This window comes from Puntigrus tetrazona, chromosome 13 (genome assembly GCF_018831695.1).
Source record: "Puntigrus tetrazona isolate hp1 chromosome 13, ASM1883169v1, whole genome shotgun sequence".
In the NCBI taxonomy this organism is placed as follows: Eukaryota; Metazoa; Chordata; class Actinopteri; order Cypriniformes; family Cyprinidae; genus Puntigrus; species Puntigrus tetrazona.
The window spans coordinates 1,137,845-1,161,716 of NC_056711.1; the positions used below are offsets into that span (position 1 = coordinate 1,137,845).

General features: G+C 37.0%; 2 protein-coding genes across 17 annotated transcripts; both read right to left on the reverse strand.

Annotated features, from left to right (window-relative positions):
* Positions 1-263: 263 nt before the first annotated feature.
* washc2c (WASH complex subunit 2C) lies at positions 264-15,319 on the reverse strand. 15 transcript variants are annotated; one of them, XM_043255385.1, is made up of 32 exons: positions 15,167-15,319; positions 13,582-13,721; positions 13,336-13,500; positions 12,975-13,043; positions 12,703-12,876; positions 12,442-12,535; positions 12,301-12,362; positions 12,151-12,204; positions 10,914-11,006; positions 10,705-10,789; positions 10,506-10,583; positions 10,002-10,123; positions 9,840-9,894; positions 9,095-9,145; positions 8,806-8,991; positions 8,543-8,730; positions 8,361-8,468; positions 8,190-8,288; positions 7,485-7,580; positions 7,287-7,388; positions 6,762-6,931; positions 6,541-6,673; positions 5,592-5,801; positions 5,251-5,469; positions 5,042-5,164; positions 4,829-4,927; positions 4,397-4,465; positions 4,141-4,197; positions 3,349-3,567; positions 1,768-2,352; positions 1,494-1,686; positions 264-925 (listed from the first exon to the last, which is right to left on the reverse strand). In XM_043255385.1, exons 2-32 carry the CDS (start codon positions 13,708-13,710, stop codon positions 777-779), a joined length of 4,236 nt encoding a protein of 1,411 aa, XP_043111320.1. In that variant the 5' UTR covers positions 13,711-13,721; positions 15,167-15,319; the 3' UTR covers positions 264-776. The 15 variants fall into 15 exon arrangements, with proteins under 15 accessions (XP_043111320.1, XP_043111325.1, XP_043111322.1 ...); XM_043255390.1 differs by having other exon boundaries at positions 10,914-11,003; positions 12,151-12,201; positions 15,119-15,287; XM_043255387.1 differs by having other exon boundaries at positions 12,151-12,201; positions 15,119-15,287.
* Positions 15,320-15,989: 670 nt separating this feature from the next.
* alox5a (arachidonate 5-lipoxygenase a) lies at positions 15,990-23,647 on the reverse strand. Of its 2 annotated transcripts, XM_043256257.1 has the most exons (14): positions 23,409-23,645; positions 22,667-22,865; positions 22,497-22,578; positions 21,205-21,327; positions 20,154-20,260; positions 19,687-19,859; positions 19,436-19,582; positions 18,942-19,145; positions 18,754-18,840; positions 18,368-18,546; positions 18,162-18,283; positions 17,212-17,312; positions 16,945-17,115; positions 15,990-16,863 (listed from the first exon to the last, which is right to left on the reverse strand). In XM_043256257.1, the coding sequence occupies exons 1-14, from the start codon at positions 23,556-23,558 to the stop codon at positions 16,684-16,686; spliced, it is 2,025 nt and encodes a 674-aa protein (XP_043112192.1). In that variant the 5' UTR covers positions 23,559-23,645; the 3' UTR covers positions 15,990-16,683. The 2 variants fall into 2 exon arrangements, with proteins under 2 accessions (XP_043112192.1, XP_043112193.1); XM_043256258.1 differs by lacking the exon at positions 19,436-19,582 and having other exon boundaries at positions 23,409-23,647.
* Between the last annotated feature and the right edge of the window lie 225 nt (positions 23,648-23,872).

Sequence of the window (23,872 nt, forward strand, 5' to 3'; positions counted from 1 at the left end):
TGACATTGGCCGTTTGAGAAAAAGAGAACCACTCGTCCAATGGTAGGGTAGAGTGGGCGGGACCATTCTCTCGACTCTCCTTTCCATCTCCCGGATGTTACCCCGGTCACCCTGGCAGCGTCAAACAACAATTTAGGACTATATCTAGTTGCATTTTCAGTGCATAAACACTGAAAGCGTTAAAGCTTTGAAATGTTCTACATTGAATGATTAGCAATGGTTTGGTCCTCCACCAGTTTTGAAATCAAGCACGCGGACTCAGATTCAGTTCGTTTCATAAAATATATTTTCTTCAGTTTCCAAAAATCATTTCACATGCAACACAAGAAAACTTCAGCTCGAGTTATAAAAACATCAACAACAAAAGCACTTATGTTGGCGCATAGGCTTAGAGTTATGGCACCACACTGAAAAATGAAACATTACGGTTGACAATATCAGAGGAATGTCTCCAGTCTTAATCAACTCTTTTTTTCTTTTCTTTTTTTTTTTTACACCTTACCAGACAATTGTCATGTTTAAAGTGCTAATAAAAGACACAAAACCGTTGCAAATGTCAATGCCATTTGATGACCGCTACATCTTTTACCAATCAAATCACTTCACAGATGGCATTAGAGGTAAATAGATTTACAATCTTCTTTTTTCCTGACTATTTCTTTTTGCAAAAGTTAACTACTAGAGTTTAAATTATTAACAGTGTTAGATTACATCTACCTTCATTTAGGCCATGAATATCGCTACAGAGTTAAACAAAATGCTGTTATGTCGGACACTCAGTTTCCTCCAAACGCATTCAAGGGATCATCGAAAATATTGCTGCCTGTTTCCACAGCTGACACTGGATCCTGGGTGGGCTGGCTCTTCTTAGACTTAGAGGAGGGCTTCACCGTTGGTTTCGTAGTCGCAGTCGAGAAAATATCATCTGTGGCATGAGAGCAAAAAGCACATACCAGTGAGCGTTTGTTAATGCGTCTTTATTGTTGAGCACATGTACCTTCTAAACCGATGTTCATAAAATAATTAAAACTACCTGGGACCTCATGCATGTTTGGAACTTGGGATTTATTATAAAAATAATTTCATATTAACACACTGCACACTATGGTCTTCCCAACATTATGAAAAATACCATACGTGTGACCATGGAGCACAAAAGCAGTCCATTTTTAGCAATAGGTCAAAATTATAGATTTTTCTTTTATGTCAAAAATCATAAGGGTATTAGGTAAAGATCCCTTTGTAAATTTCCTACTGTGAATATATCAAAACCTATTTTTTGATTAGTAATATGCATTGCTATGGACTTAATTTGGACAACTTTAAAGGTAATTTCTCAGTATTTTAATTGTTTCAGTTTTAAATAGCTCCATCTCAGCCGAATACTGTCCCATCCTAACAAACCCTACATCAATCGGGATGAAATTTACAGTTTTATACATCAGGCCCATGGTAAGAATCACAGTGCAGAGTGTTTTGCAGTGATAACTAACCCATGTCATCGTCGAATATAGATTTTGTCTCCAATTTCTTCTTTGCTTTCTTCTCCTTTGGCTTTGTGGTGCCAGTCAAGTCAGCAAAAATATCAACATCATCATCAAACAAACTTGCATCCAACAACACTTCCTTGGGCTTCTTCTGGGCCTTGGGAGGATCTTTCGGTTCATCCTGCAAACATTTTACGGTCAACAGGAAAACAAAAAAATCAGTCAGTACCATTTCTTACTACCCCATTGATCTGTAATACCAAACCTGTGTGATATTCACCTGGAAAAAGTCCGGTTTTGCAGAGCTGGCTTCTGCTTTGAAGTTTTTACTATCTGCACTTTTACTCTTTCCTGCTCCAAAAATATCATCATCATCATCATCATCTTCTAGGAAGGAAATTTGTTTGCCTTTCTGGACAGGCTTCTGTTTGACTGTAGCAAAAAGATCATCCTCGTGGCTGTCAAAAATAGAAGAGGCCTGGTCTTTCTTTGAAGCTATGACGGTTTCTGTCTTGGAGGCTTTCTTATGGCCTTCCTCGGGGGTCTTTGCTTTGTGTTTTGAGGAGGAAACGGGCTTTGTGCCAAAGAGATCATCTGAATCAAACAGATCATCTCCAGAATCGAGAAATCTCTTCGGCCTGACTGCTTCGTCGGGGCTCTTGGCAGGAGCAGGGGTGCTAACGGGTAAAGTGAGCGCTGAAGGTCGCACTGAAACTGGGTTAAAGGTAGGAAGAGAAGCGGCCATAACTGGCTCATCAGCTTGTACAGAGCTGCTTTCTCCAACAGCCTGCTCCGACTGCTGCGCTGCAAGATGTCTAGCTGTTCTTGTCTGTGGTCGCCGTCGCCCTGCGCCTTTAGCCCGACCCTGCATCATAAAAAAGCCAGTGACTGGACATTCTACCAGTGTGAATTTCGTTAACGAAAACTATAAAGAAAAATATTCACTTTTTCTATGACTATGACAAGATGACACTAAAAGAGACACCAACGTCATTAAGCATTAGCTGAGAAAATGGACTAAAATGTAGTAAAAACTGTAAAAAGTAAAAGCTTTACATATCCAAAATCAATTTTTCTTCAAAATACAAATTCAGTAAAAAAAATATGAACCAATAGAATGGATGCACTTATACAACAATACAGTTTCCTCTGTCACAATACAGTCATTTTTGTATGTTTTAATGTAATATAATTAATATAAAATAATTTACAAGCTTTAGAGAAAAGGCTTTACCAATTTCATAATGTAGAGAGTGACTTTCACAACAGTAATTACGAATATAATTTTGACCAAAATAATACACTTTTTTGCTGCTTTTTAATAGTTAGTATGGCAGTTGTTAAGTCTAAGTATTGTGTAGGAGAAGGGATGTAGAATAAGGTCATGTAAAATAATGCATTAATATGTGCTTAATTAGCACTAATAAATGCTAGCATGCACATCATTAAGCAACTAATAGGTATAAACATAAAATAATGTGTTACCATAATTTTTATTACCAGTTAAGCCATCATGCAGCACGACTGTATTATGGTTAAAGTCTTCGGTAAAACTTTAGTATAGGGACCAGATCTCACTACTAACTAGTTGCTTATTAGCAATTAGTACTTATAAAGCACATGGCAATATATCACACCCCTAATCCTACCCAATACCTAAACTTAAAAACTACCTTACTAACTATTAATACGCAGCATATTAAGAGTTTATTGAAAAAAAAAAAAAAGAAGTGTGGCCTAAAATTCCAACCGAAAATAACAGGATGTTAAATTAGCACGACATCACACCCTTTTCACAGCAATGGCACACAACCAATATTTGGTGACACCTATAAAACATGCATACTGCAGTCTGACCTACCTTGTTAGCGTTCTGTAGCGTGCTGACCTGAGCGGGCGAGTCGAAGCTCACCCCTCCCTCGCTGGAGGGCTGATGATCAGGGATGGTATCTGTAGCTGGCAGCGGCTTGGCAGCTGCAGGGAAGGAAGCGGGTGCCAGGCCAGGGATTACGCTGACAGCTCCTGGAATCCGTGGCACTGCGCCTGGCAGAAGGCTGGCAGGGTTGACAGCTAAGCTAGCCTGAAAGAAACAGACAGGTCTTTAAATCTGTGACAAAACCTAAAATCAATACACCCAGTGCCTATTGCTCACACGCCAGGTTAAGAGAGACTGGTTTGTACTATTTTAGAAGTACACTAGATTTGCTTTTCCTGCAGGACGTGGTTATGCGTGCAAGGCAGCAACAGAATAGTGAATAAGGTAAAATCTAGGTTTTAGGTCTGTGCCAGTAAGTCAGGATGCCCGTTTAAATAAAAGCAAGGAAGAAATAATTCAGTATGCAGATTTTATGTCGATGTCATAACTGCTTGTAATGCGGTTCATATAAATACAGAGCTCTGCATCAAGTGGGTTCTTATTGGTGCAGTAATGGTTTACAGCATGGGCATAGAGGGAAACAACGTTATTACAGTACACCAGAAAAAGTGAAAGTGTTAACAGACAAGAATATATAAAGGTCAGTGAAAAGCAAGACTGTAGCTTTTCTTCGACCTCTGAGAAAAATTATGCCAGGAGGACAAAGTAAGAAATGTAGAAAAAAACTTTGAGAGAAATGGAAGCACAGAGATAATAAAAAAAAAAAAAAAAGGTTACTTGAAGTTCTCCAATCCTTGAGGAGGTTGTTTTAGATTTTAGAGGGCTTGTAGGCTCCTGTGCAATTAAATAATATTAATTACATACAAGTCAAAAAATAAAAACCAATAACCATTTTAACCGGTTTTGGAAATGTCACAAATACTGTTTTATATGTGGTAAAAAAATAAAATATTTTAATCTCTTTTTTCATGTAAAATGTTCTGTTGTATAAAGATGAATTAAAGCAACAAATCAGATTTATTTCTGAGTATACCTTGGTTGAGGTCAGTGTTGATTTGTCCATTTCCTTTATTTTAGGCTTGCTGGGCTTCTCGGGTACTTTCTGTATGTAGATAATGTAGTACAAGTATTTAACTTTATGAAGTATAAAAACAAAAAAACACACAAAAACCTATCCACCTTTTTCCGGACGTAAAAATGAGCGTAGCTATTAGTAAATTCTGTGGGTCTAGCTACTTTTTTTTTTTCGAAAGAGTTTGTTTTGCTGCTTGATATTGAAAATTGGTCCTATCATGTTATTTAAATGTATTATCCTAATTATGAACACACTGGTTTGTTTTACCGTTCAATGCACGTTTTTAATCTCCTTATTCACCCATAGTCTAACAAACCTAAGTCTCACTTTACTTAGGCTTACTTCTGCGTTGAGGAAAAAGGTGGATACAAGTTGGGAAACAAACAGTACCGGAGGAGCTTTAGGCTTTGCTGAACTGAAGAGGTCGTCGTCGTCGTCATCCCCGAACAGTGTGGGTACAGCTGGTTTTACAGAGCTCTGAGACGGCACCTGTAAAATGAAAATACCTCCATCAGTAAGTAACCACAGCGTCACCATGAAGTGGAAAAGTCTAAAAGCTGTGTAGACAAAATGACAAAACCGTTCATCATAGCATAGACTCACAGGTGGTTTAGGAGATGTGGCAAAAAGGTCCACATCAGGGTCGTTGTCCCTCTGTTGCGTGTGACTGAAAAGTAGTTCCTCGTCTTGGAACACACCTGTGCTCTTCATTCGGGGCCCGTGATCCTGAGATCACAAGAAAAATCAATAAATAACATTAAAAATCTACTTAAACTCATACCTCCCAACACTGAGACTCTGAAACGACTAACCTTTAGTGCATTCTTTTCTGCTGATTTGGATGTTTTGAGGACAGGAATTATTTCATCGGTGTACAGATCTTCATCGTCATCACCGTCGTCATCGTCATCATCATCAAAAAGACTCAGTGCCGTTTTCTTGCTCTTGGTCCCCTTACTCTCCATGGGTGGAGGGCCCTCCTTTTGCAGCTCATCACCATCAGCAATCTCCTTTTGATTTTTAGTCTGCTTCTGTGAAACAGACAATCCCCCAGTTCTCTATCCCTTTCTTGTAAGCGTATATTTAGGTGTAAACCATCATTTTAAGCATAATAAATGATTATTTTTTATTATCCTGTACAAATTTTACTCACTTTACTTATATCTTGCTTGTCTGTCAATACATCAATCCCACCAAAAAGGCTTACTGCTCCTACTGGCTTCTTCTTAACCTCTTCAGAGGGTGGGATGGATTCCACTGGCTTCTTCTCCACAGGCTTCTTCTCCTCTGCCGTCTTGTCCTTTGCTACATTAGGCGCAGTCCCGTCCTCCGTGGATTCAAACATGGAGGGCGCAGCAGAAACCTGAAACACAAAGCAATTTTTTTAGCTACTAACAAAAACATAAAGTAAATATAAAGTGACCAAGATTAATGATATAGATCAGGGGTGTCAAACTCTGGAGAGCCCTGTGCAGAGTTTAGTTCCAACCCTGCTCCAACACACGTGCTATGCGGTTTTCAATTAGGCCCGAAGGACTTTTTTAGTTGGATCAGGTGTGTATCTCAGCTCTGCAGGGTTCCAGGAAATGAGTCTGACACCTAGGCGCTATGCAAAAAAAGTATGTAAAATAATTTTCTGGAAACATAAAACTACCACTCAAAAGTTTGGGCCAGCTAGATTTTTTTTAAAGAAACACAAAAACACAAATAAAATAAAACATTAAAAGTGCTAGTGAAGACATTAATGTTACAAGATTTGTATACCAATTCTTCACAATTTCTACCAAAATAATAAGCAGAACAACTATTTGTAACATTGATAATAATCAGAAATGTTTCTTGAGCAGCAGATTATCATATTAGAATAATTTCTGAAAGATCATGTGACACTACAAACTGAAGAAATTATGACAAAAAATTTTTTTTTTTTTTAATAATAATAATAATATAATAATGTAGTAATATTTCTCAATATTCCTGTGTAATGCAACATTTGGTTAGCAATAAGCCTTCTTTCAAAAACATAAAAAATCTTAAAACGATCAAAATTCTGTAAATTAGCCCAAAAAGCACATTCAAATGGACACTCCAGCCACCCTCACCTTCACTTCAGAAGGAGCTTTATTTGCAGGTGTTTTGAAGCCAAAAAGAGGTTCTTTGTCCTCATCATCATCATCATCATCATCACCTTCATCCTCAAACAGAAGAGATACTCTCTGAGATGACTTCTTACTGCTAGGACAGACAAAAAAAACTTTACAGCATAACAATTTATTGTTTCTGTCACTACTTTAGTACATTAACTGATCACAGACCCACAAACCTTGACTCATTTGTGGCTGCAAACAAATCATCATCGTCCTCCTCAAACAGGCCGTCTTTTTGTGGTGCTTTGACACTGGGTAGCCTGGAGGGGGCGCTAACACTCGCCTTCATTCCGCTGGGCTTCACTTCCGGGCTTCCTTTGCTAGGCTTGGAGCTCATCCACTGATCCTGATATACAGTCAAGCAAATGTGCCAGGTCATGTGATATCAGCGTGCGCCATCCAGTGAACGAATAAAAATGCTATCTAATTAAAATGACTATTTTGTCACACTTTATTTTAATGTCCACTTCTGGCTATTAGGAAACCATTAACTATGACTTTTGCCGCTCGCTAATAGTTAGTAAGGTAGTTATTAAGTTTAGGTATTGGCTAGAATCAGGGATATAGAACATGGTCGTGCAGGTTATGCACGTTATGAGTACTAATAAACAGCCAATGTGTTAATGATGGGCGTGTTAATAAGCAACTAGTTAACATTGAGAACTGGTTGAGTGTTACAGAGGCATTAAACACAAAAATACCTCATCATCACTGAAGAGTGAACTGGATACAGGTTTCTTGGGTTGTAGAGATGTTTTTTTGACCTGAACGGACTTGGACTTTGGTGTTGATGAAAAAAGGTCCTGAAAAAAAAAAACCTTGTTGAAAACCACTGAATAGAATAAAATAAAAATAGATCTAGATAATTATCTTTTTAAATGAAGCTTGCTGAACATCACCTCTTCTTCTTCATCATCAAATATTGAGAGCGGAGCTTTACTTGGTTTGCTCTGAGTTGTAGGCTTTGATTTGCTCGCAGTCTCGCTCGCGAACAGCTTTAAAACAAGAAAGATCCATACAGCAAATACATCAAAGGCAAGCACTAGGAGTCAGCTTGTAATTAAAGCTGAGTGATGTAACTAAAACAAATATTTAGAATATTGTCAACATATACATTTTAAATAAATAGCTCTCCCAAAAATAAAAACCAAACAGTTGTGGTCCTCATTGACTTCCACAGTAGAGAAAGAAATACTTTGGAAGTCAACAGGTACCATCAATTATTTGTTTACCAGCATTCTTCAAAATATCTTTTTTTACGTTCAACATAAAAATGTAACTCATATAGGTTTGGAACAACATGAAGGGGAGTAAGTCGTGACAACATTTTTGGTAAAACCTTTTTTGCCTCTAAAATTTCGAAACAATAATACTTATAATTCACGAGGCAAGAAGCGGCTACAAAACTAGTCCTCTCAATCTTCAGGAGATTTATTAATATACTATACGAAGTTAAAATGTAATCCCTGTAATGTTCAGTGTCGCTTCATTTCGTGTCACTGCAAAAATACCTTGACATTAAATAAATGGCGCAGCACTAATTTAAACACTCTAATAAACTGAGAACAGGCTCTCTGTATCGTGAATATAGAAAAGTGACGTACTTGTGAGTCTTCATCGTCTGAGAACAGACTCTTGTTGTGCGTTTTCTCAGACGCTCCCAGCACAGGTGAAGATTTGACTGCTTCAGCTGGAGGTCCACTCTGCAGAACCAAAGCAAAAATAATAAATGACAATTAACACAGCAGGCATTAATACAACAGAGAGTTTTCTACCTCTTCAGACTTGGCAGATTCTTCACTGGTGGACGGACGGCGTTTCTTCAGACCCTCCAGTATATTTTTAGTGCCGGGCCCAAACATTGAAACGGCGCCAACTGGAGGCTGCGAGCAAACTGATTTAGTACACAACCAACAGCAATCGTCATAATAAATAAAGATGGTTTAAAAAAGCAAACCTTTTTCTCTGGAGGACGCGTCTCCTCTTCCCCCTCGGCTCTTTTGTCTTGCTGAGGAAGAGCTGCACTGGCTTTCCCACTGAACATTGCTCTGTCTTCATCATCATCCTCATCATCGTCCTCCTCCTCCTCCTCATCAGCTTCTCCAAACAGGTCTACAGCCTTCTTTGGCATTTGCTTCTCTTGTCCTGATCACAAACGTACGCATTTAAGTTTTCCCCCAAAAAAACAGTCATAGCTCAGGGCAAATGTCAGATATGTACCAGCGGTGGATTTGTTGGGCGTCTTTCCACTAAAGAAGTCATCGTCATCGTCGTCGTCGTCATCAAACAGCCCTCCTCCCACCGGGGCAGGCTTTGGAGCTGCCTGCACTTTGGGCCTCGCTGGACTCTTACTGCCTTTGCTCTCCAGTGAGCCCGAATCATTTGGCGAGCCAAAAAGTTTGTTTTCTGTGGGTAAGGGGTATGAAAATGTTCTACTCATTAGTTACTACAGATAACTTTTATGTAAAATAGCGTGCGAGTATGCAAATTGGATGCAGTTAATGCTTACCAGGAAAGATGGAGACAGCGCCAGTGGGTATTTTCTTAGTTTTAGGGGGCCCTACAAAAGCAATAAAAAAGATAAGATGGCAATTATGTAAATGAGTTTTATATTTCAACACATGGTGGGTTTCAGAATGTACAAAGTGTAAGTACGAAAATGATAATGTATGGCCAATATGTCATTATAATAGAAAGAAAGAAGAAGAAGAAAAAGAATTCTGGCACAATTTTTTTTCTTTTCTATATGGCTATTTATAAAATACATAAATAAAAATAAATTAAATAATTATTACTAACAAACAATTAATTGTGATTAATCACATCCAAAATAAGTTTTTGTTTACATATGTGTGTGATGTGTATATATATTTATTATATAAATATATCTAAAAAAAAAAATATATATATATATATATACATACACACACACACACCCACACAGGTGCATCTCAATAAATTAGAATGTCGTGGAAAAGTTCATTTATTTCAGTAATTTAACTCAAACTGTGAAACATTCAGTTCCCACAGACTGAACGAGTTTAAGTCTTTGGTTCCTTTAATTGTGATGATTTTGGCTCACATTTAACAAAAACCCACCAATTCACCATCTCAGCAAATTAGAATACTTCATATATACATATATACACACACACACACACACACACATAATATGATATTAATGATCAAGTATGACTGACGTTAAATGGGTGACAGAATTAGATCTGAGAAGAGTGACATTAACGAAGTCTTACCTGTCTTTTCCTTTTCCATCGGCTCGGTTTTGGGCGCATCAGAAAACAGATCTCCCTGAGGAACAAATCATACGAGCTGACTTTCAAAGATTACTAGCATGTCTTTTTCTAGTAGTACTTGTATGCTTTTTGGACAATACTACATTATTATCATTCACTAACCTCGTCGTCATCATCGAACAGGCCTTTGCCTCCACTAAAAAGCCCACCCTTTCCACCGAACGGAGAATATTCCTCATCTTCCATTTTTGGTGGTTTGAACATCTCGTCCTGATCATCCTCCACTGTAATTACATATACAAAAATATATGGTAATTATTATACTAACTACAGTACATCTTACGATTTCCTACCCTTTCTGAAATAAATTAACTGCTGATCCTTGTATGTACATTCACTACCATACAAAAGTTTGGAGTCAGTATTAATCATTTATTTCCAAATGTGATATTTTAATACATTCAATTTGCGCATTAACGCTTTGCTATGACAAGAAAAAAGAAAATATTATACTAAAATGAACGTTCAAATAAATTTGAATAAATCAAGTGCTTGTGCTTCTTTTAAGAATGCTGAAAAAAGAACATACAGACCCCAAACCTTCGAACGCTAGCGTGCATTTGGCAGCGTGATGTGATAAGCACATGCTGAATGAAGTGAACTCACGGTCGCTCGTACCCTGAGGTTTTGACTCTTTCTTTGTTTTACTCTTCTTCTGGGTGATGGATGGGCCGGATGACAATGCTTGAGAACAAACAAGTTCATGCACACAGGTAAACTCAAGACAGAAAATCAACTGAATGGAAAGATGAAAACGTGTTAAAGAAGTAAAACAATCAAACTTGTAAGTAGTTCGTGACCGTACATGTGCGATCTGCTTCAGGCTTATTCGGAGTCTCTCCCTTGATTCTGGCCGCTAGTTCATCAGCAAAGGATGGCAGACCAGTGTCCTGAAAGACATAGTTGCGGGATATCTAATGTTAAGTTCTAGCTTGCACATTTTAGTAGGATTAAATATTATAATACTAATAGGCTAAGCATGTCAGAGGTGTTAAAAAATGCAAAGCTATCAACCTTTTTGAGTTCATCTTCATCCTTATCAGACCCTCCAAATATGTCTGAATCTTCATCTTCATCAGCATCATCGTAACTAGCAACAGATGGCTTCTGTGGGTTGAACGAGTGAACGTTTCAGAATTACATCTATATATGGTGCACTCAATGCAAAACAAATATTTTGTAAAATGTAAAAATGTATATATTATATGCGTCTAAATAAGGCTTTATCAAATGTGTAATTCATTACATTACCAATTACATTTCTAAAATAAATGTAAAAAAAAAATGACACTTTTAATAAAACAAAAATATATGTAAACATTTGACATCTATATCTATAATGTGCTAATTAGAAATGTTCCTGGTCAGTGATGTATGTTCACGCTTGTACGCTTTATAAATAAATAAAATTCTTTATGAATGCACCTGAAAACCTTTTAAAAGATTAAGCTGTTTTTGTTATACAACCATCTTAATTTTAAATGTGGCTAGGCCTGTCGCAATAATCAATAAATCGTCTTGTCGCAAAATATACGTACATGACCTCATTCATTTTCGGTGATGCAATATATTGCTACTTACATTTACATAAAAAAATTATTTAAAAAAAAAAAAACAATAACAAACGCTTTTTGCATTCCACTTGTCTTTGCAGCTTCTCGTATATGACGTGCTGTAGTCATGAGGTGCTAGCTCAAATTTGTTCAAATCCCTCTACAAAAACAGTTTAATCTGCAGGCATGGCCTTGTTTAGGGATCTGTGCCTTTGTGCATACAGAAACCTGACTGCTAAATAGCAATAGTGTGCACCCTTACTTTTCAGAAAAAAATTATTTTAAAAAATCTATAGATGGAAAAATCCCCATAAAAAGTTATTTGTGCATTTTGTATTTGTACTTGTACTGAAAATATGTACTTACTATTTATTAAAGTTTTTTTTTTTACAGTTTTATATATATATATATATATATATATATATATATATATATATATATATATATATATATATATATATATATATATATATACTTTATATATATACTTTATTTCCATGATCTAAATATTTTTAAGAATTAAATGTTTGTTAAATTGTTAAATGTTAATTATTATGCTAATACCATCTACACCGCTACAAAAGCACCTGGTTAAATATTTATATCCTTTACTTTATGCATCACTTCCTTGTATCGTGTCAATTCATGTGCATATAAACGACCAGAGCAGTACAATGGGATTTTTTGTTAACTCTTACTTTCTTAAAGTTGCCATGGACCTCCTCATCCTGGTCAGAGTATTCATCTGACTGCTTGTAGAATAGAAACCAAACGGAGGATTATACATTCATTTTTTTTTTTTTTTTTTTACAAGAATCCATATAAATGTGTGTATCATTATCTCTCACCTCATCACCTTCTTCAACATCACTCTCAATGACGCTGTCTCTGCCACTTCCAATAGACATTTCTATAAAACACACACGAGTTACGAGCAACCTACAACAAAACGATAAAAAAAAAAAAACCATAAAGATTATGAATCTCACCATCACTGGATAGATCGCCCAAGCCAACATCATCCTGATCCATAAATGCTTGGGAACCGATCAAGTACGGCAAAGGTCTGTCCACGTACAGGTCCTACCAATAAAAACACATTTAGGCAGTGAAGCAGTGAAGAAGAACTCATTGACATAGTTCAGTTCTCTCATTCAGCGTGAGCTTTACCAGCCCAAAGCCACTAATTCTATACATAATAAATGTCTGTCTGATAATTAAGTGCTCAAGGGCTGTAGGAAAGCATTTACCTTTGCTTCCAAAATGGGCTCTACTTTTTCCAGAGTCTCCTCATCCTCAGAGTCAGAGTTTCCTGCCTTGATGTCCAGCTGTTCGAAAGCAGATTCCAGGACCTTCAGACCATAGTTGACGGCCTCTTGGACTTTGGGTATTAGTTCTGCTTCTTTCTGCTCCCTCGTCTTCTCCTTCACATACAGTATGATAGAAACGTTTGAAACCATTATTAGACAAACTTTCATAATAATGCACTATATGAAATATCAGACACGACCCCAGAAACTACCTGTTCGGGCTGTTTCTCCAGAGTTTCTGTCTTTGGTGCAGGGTCTTCCACCTCTTCATCGTAAACCCTCTAATGAATCAAAAGAGCACAATTAACAGCTTGTGTTGGAGTTTACGCTCGCTTATTTTTACTTGCGGTTTCTTAAATATCACAATTTCCCAAAATGTGAGAAAAACGCTCAAAGAATTCACAGTTAGGCCACTTTGAACAGGAAGTGTTTAAATACGAAAAGCTGACAAACTTTCCCCTATATTACCACAGGACAAGTGTGATATGTCGTTTCGGTTCAAAACTTGAACTACTTTGCATCCACACGCAAAGCGAATTCTCATTTAGCGAAGATGATGAAAAAAATACATACGTTCTCAATGAACTGTGTGTTAGACAGCATGAGGAAGTCGTTAAACACTGTGTGTAGGCGGCTGTCTGTGGCTTTAGTGTCCTGGATGAGACCGTCCAACTGTTTCTCAATCTCATGCGTCTTGGACAGCATCCTCTGAGAGAAGTCTTGCAGGAAAAGAAACAACTACAGAGATGAAAATAAACATTTAGTCTGTATAACTCTACATACTGTAGAGTATGATTATGAACGGATGCCACTCTGTACCCCTGAATCTGCTGCCAGTGACCAGTTTGTGCTGGATTTCTGCATCTCTTCCAGTGTCCAGGCTCTCTCCCATACTTGCTCAGCATCCCCATTATGATTACTGGGGCCATTCTCCATAAAACTAGACATGCTGGTTTAATCTGTTGAAGACTGTAAGTGTTACAATACTGAAGGAAAACCAACTCAAGATTATACTGATACGATTCTATCTCAGTTAAATTAGCATGGGAATCAGAAATATGCTTAATTGTTATTGATTGCGTACAAGTATATATTTTTAAAAATCACATCATATAATTTTAATAAAATAAAGGCTACGTACGTGATTGTACTTAAAGACAGACTATCAAGGCTGTTTAAGTACTTAACACACTCCGTACAACTTTTTTTAAAATACCCTTTGTAATAGTGCCAAATTGAAAGTTGCACATTTCAGTCACTAATAATCTTTTTCTAACATGTTTTAAGGAAGTATGCTTATTTTAATGTTGACTGACATACTAAACACATGTAAAGTTTTATTATGTATTAAGTTAATATATTTTAAAAGTACTAAATTTCAGCTTCACCATTACAAGATGGAACTGCTTATATATATATATATATATATATATATATATATATATATATATATATATATATATATATATATATATATAAAAATATGTGTGTGTGTGTGTGTGTATACATATATATGTATACACACACACACACACACATACATACACATATATATACATACATATACACATACATATACATATACACACACACAGACATATCCATGACATAAACGTTCAAAAAACAGAAACTAATTGACATTAATGTTTATTAAAGTTTACCATAAATGCCTGTCAGTACATTCGCCAGTATACTTTAACCACATTTCAAAGACAAATTACATATAAATTGCATATTTAAATCTGAAATTACATATAAAAATGCATTTAAGTCATACTTAAGTGACTAAAACCTCTAATCCATTGAATTTTAGTATAAATTACAAATTAAATACATTTACTCTAGTAAATAACAGACAATTACTTATCTGAAAACATAATTAGGTTCGATATAATTAGGTTCAATATAAATGTATTCTTAAAAAAAGTACATTATTTCTATAGTACGTACTCTTCCTAATCATGAGCTAATCTGTACCTGATCAAAAGTGAATGGCGAATTTTTTAGAGCCAGACATTTGTATGTTTTTATCTGCTACTGCTATGCATTATATAAAGTGTAAACAAAACTACGTATTATCATTTGCTGAGGAAACTTCTTTAAAACGTTGAAACTACGTGCCAATGAAACACCCTCATATTCAGAGGCGATAACCTAGCTGATCCTTCCTCAAATCCTTAAACATATAAGTAATTTACATCAACCCGAAGGCACGTTTGATCCGTTATCATCCGAAATTGTACAGTTTTTTTGCAATTGCATGTGATTGCTCAACCTGCTGTCATGCGAGGCTAGCCGCTGTGCTAGCAACTTACAGTCTGAATCTCTGCTAATGTCACTCGGCGCATCGATTTACCTCATATATGTACCGTGATAAAATATCCCCGGTAGTGTTTCCCTTCACCTTAAAACCTCACGAATCCAGCGGTGAGAGCAGTCAGCAGCAGCGTATCGCTGTCACTCGCCCCATCGTCAGCTCAGTATTTTGAGAGGTCGGCCATGTTCCGTCCGCAGAGAATCAGCTGATCCCAGTCACCTGACTGAGCAGAGCCGCTCTGATCTGAGAACAGCTGCTAGCGCGGGGCGGCGGCGCTGCTCGCGAGCGGGCCGCTTTTAGACTGATCTCAAAGCGGCACTTCCTGACGGCAACCACTGACGAAGGAAAAACATGCGTTACCCTGAATGAATGAATGTAAACTCTTGAAGAAGAAAAAAAAAGAGGCAGTGCGGGAGTCTGTAAATCAAAAATGGCCACACAAGGGTACATTTGAATGAATAAAACCTTTATTTTCCAAGGAAACTCTGGTGGAAATTGCTAAAGATGATTGTTAGTTGCTTGACTACTAGTTATGTTTTTAATCTTCTAGTGAGGGCCCATCCAATATCTCGTTTTTGCACGAATGAGCAGATTTTGTAAACTAGCTGTTACTCAATTATGTATGTATTTCTACATTTATTTATTTATGCATTCATTCATTTATTTTTCGTCCTTCATGGTTGTTTCTGTCAGAGCTCATTAAACTCCCTCTTTTTGGTATTAAGCACTTTCAGGGAACCTCAAGAGACCTCTCTTTGGAGATCTGACGCTATTGGACACGATAAGCACATTTATGTAGGCTATTTATTTAGGCCTACCTTTAAGCTACCTTAAAAACGATTAGGGGAAAAAAATCTAAATAAATAATCAAAAATAAAAAAGGAAACCACCATGAATAACGTGAGATGACTGTGTTGTAAATAGCTGCCTCTTTTATTTAGACAAATTCTCCAGTCAATGCAAAGCTTATGTGTTTCTCAATTTACTGCACATGATTTATCTAATATTAATCATCACACGAATTAGACATTTGTGACTTGAAAAGTAAATCCATCTAAAAATGCAAATTGTAACAATCTGTTTTAAAACCAGGCTGAATGAAGTTGCTGGAAAAAAAATACAAAACATAAAATAAATATAAAAATACAAAAATTTGTTTGACATGGTTAAAGCAAAATGTAAAACAAAAAGCAAAACGCTTACATTAGGATAAAAATTCTGGCTACAATTTTGTTATTGCATATTGCTTACTCAAAAAAATATACACAATTATGATATTTCTCTTCCTTACATATGCACTTTAAAAAAAAGAAATTCCACAGGGGTGGTTTCAAAGTGAAGAACAATTTGGGGTTCCCTAACGTCTGAGTGATACATTCTCAAAATAAATGATGTTTCATTTTAATAATCAAAAAACCTTTATCCACTATAAAGGATCTTTTGTACAATGGAGAGCATGTGTAGATGTCAAAGGTTCAGATGCCAATTAAAAAATCTATATATTTTTAAGAGTGCGGCAAACTTTGTTTATATCAAATAGTTACTTTTTGCAATTTTTAACACACAAAACACTACAAGACAGCACGTCCCATGCGACTAGTGCATCAGACAGCCACACTGTTAGGGATTCTGTCTGGAGAAAGATAGTAGTAAGGTAGCTTTTTTCCATCATTTCGGCTCTTGACGACTTTCGCCACCTCTGCAAGTTTCTTGCGGAAGTTCACCATGGCCTCCTTCACAGGTTTCTCCGTGAAGTGTTCATCTGGATACATACCTAGGAACAACTGCAAAAATCACACAACTCAGTATCCGCCATAGCTCACGCACCCAGGTTTTATTAATGCATGCATGCGCTTGTTTCAGACCTCATTTTCTTGAAACTGACTGAGGGCCCACACGGCTCCCAGATGCCAGCAGGAGCGTCCTCGATCCGGCAGACTCTCTACTATGTATTTCAAATCCACCTCGCCCTTCTTTGTGGGAGGAGGCTTTCGCATGGTTGGGGGCGAATTTGGGATCCACGAGCACCAGTCATACTGGAGTAAAGCGTCGGGACGCTGATATTAGCCTGGGACGTTTGCTGTACATTTTACTTCATAAGAAAATATTCCAGAAATGTTGCAACGTGTTACCTGTCCAAAGTTTACTGCAGCATGTTGTGCAGAAGCAGTGAAGATGACGATAGTTAGATACTCCACCAGCTGCTCCTTGGTTTGTAAGCTCTTGGGAAACTCTGCAGACAATGATATTGTGTCATCACTGTAGGGTTGATTCAGAGGTCACACATTTACGCATTTACATGAAAACACACCTGAAATTAAATGCCGGCAGCCCTAATACTGATCCGTGTTTGAGGATTTTCTAACTGGGATTTGAGGTTCATTCCACATGAGCTAGAAATTTAATGTCGTCAATTAATTTTGTCACCTTGTGCAAATGGTTTAATCCCAAAATTGTTTATTATTATAAAGCCTTTATGTAAAAACAACCACAAGCTTGTGAAAATGTGAATGTTAACTGTACTGAATGTTCATGTACTTCAAATGTTAAAAATATATTTTTAGAATACGGTACTCACAGAAAACACATTATTTAAATAAAAGGCCACTTAAATATACCTATACTAATACGTTGTTTGGTACACTTAATATACTTTCTTAATATACTTTGTAATAATGTCAAATTAAAAGTTTAAAGTACATTTTAAAAGGTAGACTATTTGATTATAATTTTTTACTGTAATGTCATTCAATGGTACAATGTCAAATTTAATCTATTTTGAATGTACCACATGTTTATCATGCAACTCCAAATATATTTACATACATGACATACAAGTTTTAATAGAAAACTATATTTTAGCTAACCATAAGTGCTTGTCTTGGTCAAAAAGCTCTGTAAAGATCAGCGAATTGCATTTAATATACATTTTTATTTAACTGACATGCAATTAAGTGTCTGTGTGCAATACATTCAGTTCATATTTAAGTATATTCTTCCCATAATAACAAGTAGGAGGTATGCTAACGTGTGCGCCCTCGTGTTATGCAATTTTGGGGGGTTGTTTAAGGCGTATATTTACCACAGTAGTCAAAATCCTGCATTCCAAAGCTGCAAACATCTTTCACAAACGCCTGGATCTCTTCGTCCTCCTGGACTGTCTCGTCTTTATCATAGTAAATGTCCACTATATCTGTCACAAAACTACGAAGAGATGAAATCAATATCAAATCATAAAAACGGTAAAACTGCAAATTGACCATCCATGCTTCATTTTGTTACACACACCTTGTCACTGCCTCCCAGACGCTGCAGCCATCGTCTCTGTAGAAGTAGTAGGGCAGTTCCTCCTGGCTGTCCATGCCTCGCGCTTTTATGGCCTCTGGGAAACACAAGGACTTGTATGTAAAGGTCTTCATGGACTTCTGGACCAATTCTACGTGGCCACCTCCTCCTGTCCCATTAGCCTGTGAAACAGAAAGTACACCATGCAAGTTATGAGCGAATCATCCAGGACTAAAACAAGTGAGTCATTTTAAACGGTTCTCTACGTTTTCTAAACGGTTCAGTGGCCTAGCTTTTAGACGTCTTGAGTGGAAGATAAAAAAGAGGAAGAAAAAGAACGATTACAATATGCAGAGGAAGTAAACTGCTAGAGGAAGAGAAAAGCTGACCTTGTCAAAGAGTCCACACTCACAGATGAGCTGCTCACGAGCCTTGGTGTTAATGGCAATGGTGAAGCGGATGTGAGGTAACAGCAACTGAAAGAGTAGAGGACTGCATAATCAACCACGCATAACACACGGACATTATTTACTCTGATATCGTAGAATCATTTCTACACAGAGAACAAGGAAATTACCTTAAAAACAGGGTGAACGGCGGGCAGCTGTCTGAACATGGCTATGCCATAGACCTCAGATATCAGATGCGTCTTGAGAAGATGCGTGACTGTCTGGTGTATGTGGAAGTCTGAAGATCTTACCCAGATCTTGGCCAGCAACCAGTCATACTCATCATCACTCGGGAGGAAGATTGGATTATCCTCTCCTGGTTTCTGGCCCAGCTATATTGACAGAGATCATTTTCAAAACTCATTCAGTCGGTTTTTATAGAAAGGCATATATGCCATTGTTCCCAGATTGTGTAACGGTTCGTATAAAAGACTTCCCTACATCTCGAATCACATTCGCTCCCTTACATTCATACATAAACTGTACATAGAAAGTCCTTGCACAACTTCCATCCTTTGTTCCTTGTACAAAAACTGTCACATTTCAGAAAGCTTTTAAAATAGCAAAGTCAAACGGACTACTTAAATGAACGACTTGTTTGTTTTGTGCTTATTACAGATACCTGGATGGCGATTGGCATGATTTTGTTCTGACTGTTCTTATAGAGCAGACAGATGGGTGCGGCCAAGTACTGGAGGGTGCATGGGTCTGTGGCGTTAGCAGTAACACCATCCATTAGCTCATAATCAGCAATAAAGATGTTTCCTTCCTGAAAGGCAAAATGCTATATTTGTACTAAACTGCCTGCAAAATTCACACGCGTGAAAATGCGTTGCAAGCTGCACATGGCAATATTGCTTGTGTGTTGCATACCTTGAGCTCTTCTTCCAGGGTGAGACCCCTCTCCAGACTGTCCTCAACAATCTTATGCGTTACTGGAAAATTGTCAGGAAGTTCTGTGCATTTCCTGATGATCACTGGATTACAACCGTTCAAGAACTGGTATCCAAACATGAAGTCTTCCTTCCAGTGCTCCATCACATACTCTGTGCAAAGGGCACAAGCGCTCATTTTAACATTAATTACACACATTCATAATTATTCACACAAAATATATTGAAGCAGCTGTGTGCTTTAGAAGTGTGAACAAAATGCAGTGTAAAAAGGTTAAACTAAATGCACTGGGTACATTTACATATGAGTAAAGCGAATGCTGCATATTTAAAGCAGGTCATTTATTTATTATAACGGATGAGTGTCTCTGTGAGACAAATAACTGCGTGCAATGCTTGCATGTTCATAAAGACATTGTAAAGATTAAATATGCTAGCTGTTCAAACCTGATATTGTATTCTTAATTCTCACGAATATGCGCTCAAAGTCTGCAAAATCTCCCCATGAGGACTGGAACATGTGCATGAACTGGTTTACATAGAGATTTTCAATCCTGAGGAATAAAACATAGTCATTATAATAATAATAATATATATTTTTTTTTTAGATAGATAGATAGATAGATAGATAGATAGATAGATAGATAGATAGATAGACATATAGATAGATAGATAGATAGATAGATAGATAGATAGATAGATAGATAGATAGTTTTGGCGTACTTACAGAAATACAGAAATAATACACTTAAAAAGAATCAAAATCAACGTGCTACATGTAATGTTTTTAATTGCATTATATTAGCAAATATATTAAATATTACAAAAATTATTAAAGGCAATTAGTTTAACTTAAATTTTTTTTTGTACCCATCAAATAAGATTTAAGTGCACCTTTGTATGTATCTCTTTGAAATGGCTCGTAGACTGCAATGGCAAACATAATCCAATTCAATGCAGTTTCATTAATATAGATATATTATTTAATGTTTTAATTCAGTTTATTAATCTTATATTATATTATCTTCAATAAAAAATAAGTAAAAGTGCACATTTAATACAGCTACGTATTATTTCCCCCCAACATTCTGTATTAAACCCTGGACTTCATTCGTCAACAATGAGTTGCTGTTATTACAATTGTCCATGTGCCTGCAGAGACGTGTAGTAAACACTTAAACCACGAAGAACAACACTTCTCTAAACTATTTATATCACCAACACAATCTACCGAATCTGCCCCTTTTAACACTCACACTCTTACGCGAGCGAGGGCCTTCACAGCGCTTTAAGGTCTGTGCAAATGCACAACGCCACAAAGACAAAGCACGTTTGTATTCAGACCTCACCGATACATGCAAACAACAAACAGTTTGTAAAAGGAAAAATGCAAATGTGGACAAATACAAACAGAAAGTCACGTTATGGAAATATCACGCCACAGAGCATGTTATTCAAGAATGAAAAGTGCACAGTCATCAAGCAAAAAGAATCTTACGCTTTGCTGTAGTTGAGCACAAAGTCCACTCCTTTCTCGCTGTCAAACTGAATGTCTCGTGGAAGCTCACTGTGGGCTTTGGCATCTATGCTCATAGGGAAGCCTGGGTGCCACTCCTTCCACCTTCAACATCAAGCACAGAATGATGTTTTCAAATTCTCTCTATTATATCAGCACCAAATCCTATAGTGTCATTATTATGCAATAGATGAAAGGTTACGTATTTATAAAAAATGATTTTTTTTGGTCGCTGTGGCATCATTGGCAAAGAACTCAGATTTAGTCGGATGAGGTAGTCAAATGCAGTTTCCTGTTACCATAATTAGCATTCCCTAAATGCTAATTATGTTTTTATCTTCTGTTGAGCACAAAAAATTTAAGTATCCAAACAGTTGACGCCCACTGACTTCTACGGACAGGAAGCTCAGAAACGTTTGGAATAACATGAGGCTTATGTAAATTATAATTAAAAATTATGATAAAAATTTTTTGACTTTCATGACTGTCCTTTAAAGACTTGTCAGATTATCTTAAACATGAGTAAATGTCTTTTAAATAATGCCTTCAAAGGGATAATTTACCCAAAAATTAAAATTGTTTCATCATTTATATACCCTCATGGCACATTAAATATCTAAATAGGCTTATCTATTCTAAATGCGTAAAAGTTTTACTTTTTGCGGTCTGCAGAAAAACAAGAGTCATAAATGTTTGGAATGACACAAGGGTGAGTAAATGATGACAGAGGTTTTCTTTTGCGAGTGAATTCTGTGTAACCTCGCATTTTGAAAAAAAAGGGTAGTGTCGTTTTCACGCCAGGTTTACGGGCTATAAAACCACAAACAGCCAGTCATAAACTGTACAGCGCTTCCCTCATTAAATTTTCATGAACTTCGACGCGTTGTATTTTATTTCAGAGCGAGAATCAAAACCTCAAACGATGCCAAAAAAGAAAAAAAAATTAGTTGTCGCAATAAGAGCAATTTACTTTTACAGTTAGAGTCAGAACATCGTATTCAGGAAAACTGGACGGTATAGTCAGAACTAGGCTATAAACTCAACTGAAGGCAAACGAGTCAACCCTGTGATTTATACAAAGGTGCGAAACCTGAACGCACATTATTTCCAAAACCAGGGTAAAGAGTAAGCATCATTAAAGTGTAACTGACTATGAAAACGGAAAAAATGTATGGTCTGTTATGATGAAATGATAGACTGACCCCAAATGCATTTATTAGGAAAGTACTTTTTTTGCTACGATGGTTAACCTCTTTCTGAAAGTTGCATCAAACCTGTATGCCTTCTGTCTCTGTTCTAGTTCTTTGCGCCTGTGCTGTTTCGCCACTCCGGTCTTGTCATGCTGTGGCAATCGAGCTGAAACACAGCAAGCATTGTATCCTTATTTCAAGGTGAAGTTAAGCCTTTATTAGTGGAAGAAATATACATGCCATTCTAAACGTACCCCTTCCATCTCTGAGGATCACCTCTTTGTCGTCAACTAACCAGCGAAAGCAGGGGAACTCAATGTAATCCCCATAAGGTGTTTTCACCGTAATGTATTTGCAGTACCAGTCATCTTGCATCCAGTATTTTTTCTTTTCAATTTTCACCAACTCGATTTCACCCAGGTCCTCTCCCACACTGATGTCATACGAGTCCACCTTGAATTACATGTTATGTTAGACTTGAATGCATTGACACGTAGTTGTCTTCCTGTAGACGGTTTTCCTCTTATCTTTGGTCTGACACTTAGTGATTAGACTTCTTTAGAGATACACTGGGTGACTACATCGAAGAAACTGAACATGGACTGTGGTTTGATTCAAATGATTAAAGAGATTGTAAAATATAAGTGCGTCACGCCGAAAAAAAATTATGGTGAAATAATTTTCACTCAGGAAAACGCTATTTCACAAATTACAGTAAAATTGGTTTTGTAACAGAATACCTTTTTTCTGAAATTGCTGAAAAATCTTTTTTTTACAGTGTAAGCCTGCAAGTTAGTCATTGGCCATAAAAGAAAAACGCCGAAGCATTAAAACAGAGAAAAAAAGTTTACAGTTTTAATCCACCGAGAATAAGGCAATTTATTCACGCAATACAATTATTTGCACAATATAGCTTGCAGTTATTCGAACGTTCCAAAAGTAGCTCAGAGGTCGAATACACATATAGTTCATAGGCAAAGACTGTTAGTATCTTACCGCTCCTCTCTCAAAGTCATTATAGAGGGGTTTATCCAGCAGGGTTCTCTCACTGCACCTCTCAGATCCCACCAGGGTCATATAAATGTAGTCATCTGTTCCAGCAAACCACTGAGTGCCTGTGGCGACAGTCACTGTGTAGCTGGGCATTTTCGTCAAGCTGGAGATCCGCTCTGCAACTCTACTCAAATGGACTTTTCAAGAGACGCACGCAGACTGCATTTCCTCTTCTCTCTCCCCCTCTCCCTAACTGACTCACTCAAGCCACAAACTTCACACATACTGCACAGAACTTTATAGATGTTCTCTTGATTAACACTGCGGTGGGCTTTAAGCTTGTTGTGCTCAAAACATTATACAGTTTATTTGTAAATTTGATTCGCGTCAATATATTACAGTAAGTCACTTTTTGCACTTTACAATAGAGGAACCAGTTTTTAAGATGCTCTGCCTGGCTCGCTTAT

Bases quoted from the DNA above. Each gene is read 5' to 3' on its own strand.
- alox5a (XM_043256257.1), bottom strand. From the start codon at position 23,558: ATGCCCAGCTACACAGTGACTGTCGCCACAGGCACTCAGTGGTTTGCT. The intron at 19,860-20,153 runs GTTTGAACAGCT...CCCTTTGCACAG, and splicing joins AATTAAGAATACAATATCAG to AGTATGTGATGGAGCACTGG. The intron at 17,116-17,211 runs GTAACACGTTGC...GCTTTACTCCAG, and splicing joins CTGCAGTAAACTTTGGACAG to TATGACTGGTGCTCGTGGAT.
- washc2c (XM_043255385.1), bottom strand. From the start codon at position 13,710: ATGTCTAGTTTTATGGAGAATGGCCCCAGTAATCATAATGGGGATGCT. The intron at 13,044-13,335 runs GTATGTATTTTT...TTGATTCATTAG, and splicing joins ACACACAGTTCATTGAGAAC to AGGGTTTACGATGAAGAGGT. The intron at 8,289-8,360 runs GTAGAAAACTCT...TTGGTTCTGCAG, and splicing joins AATCTGCCAAGTCTGAAGAG to AGTGGACCTCCAGCTGAAGC.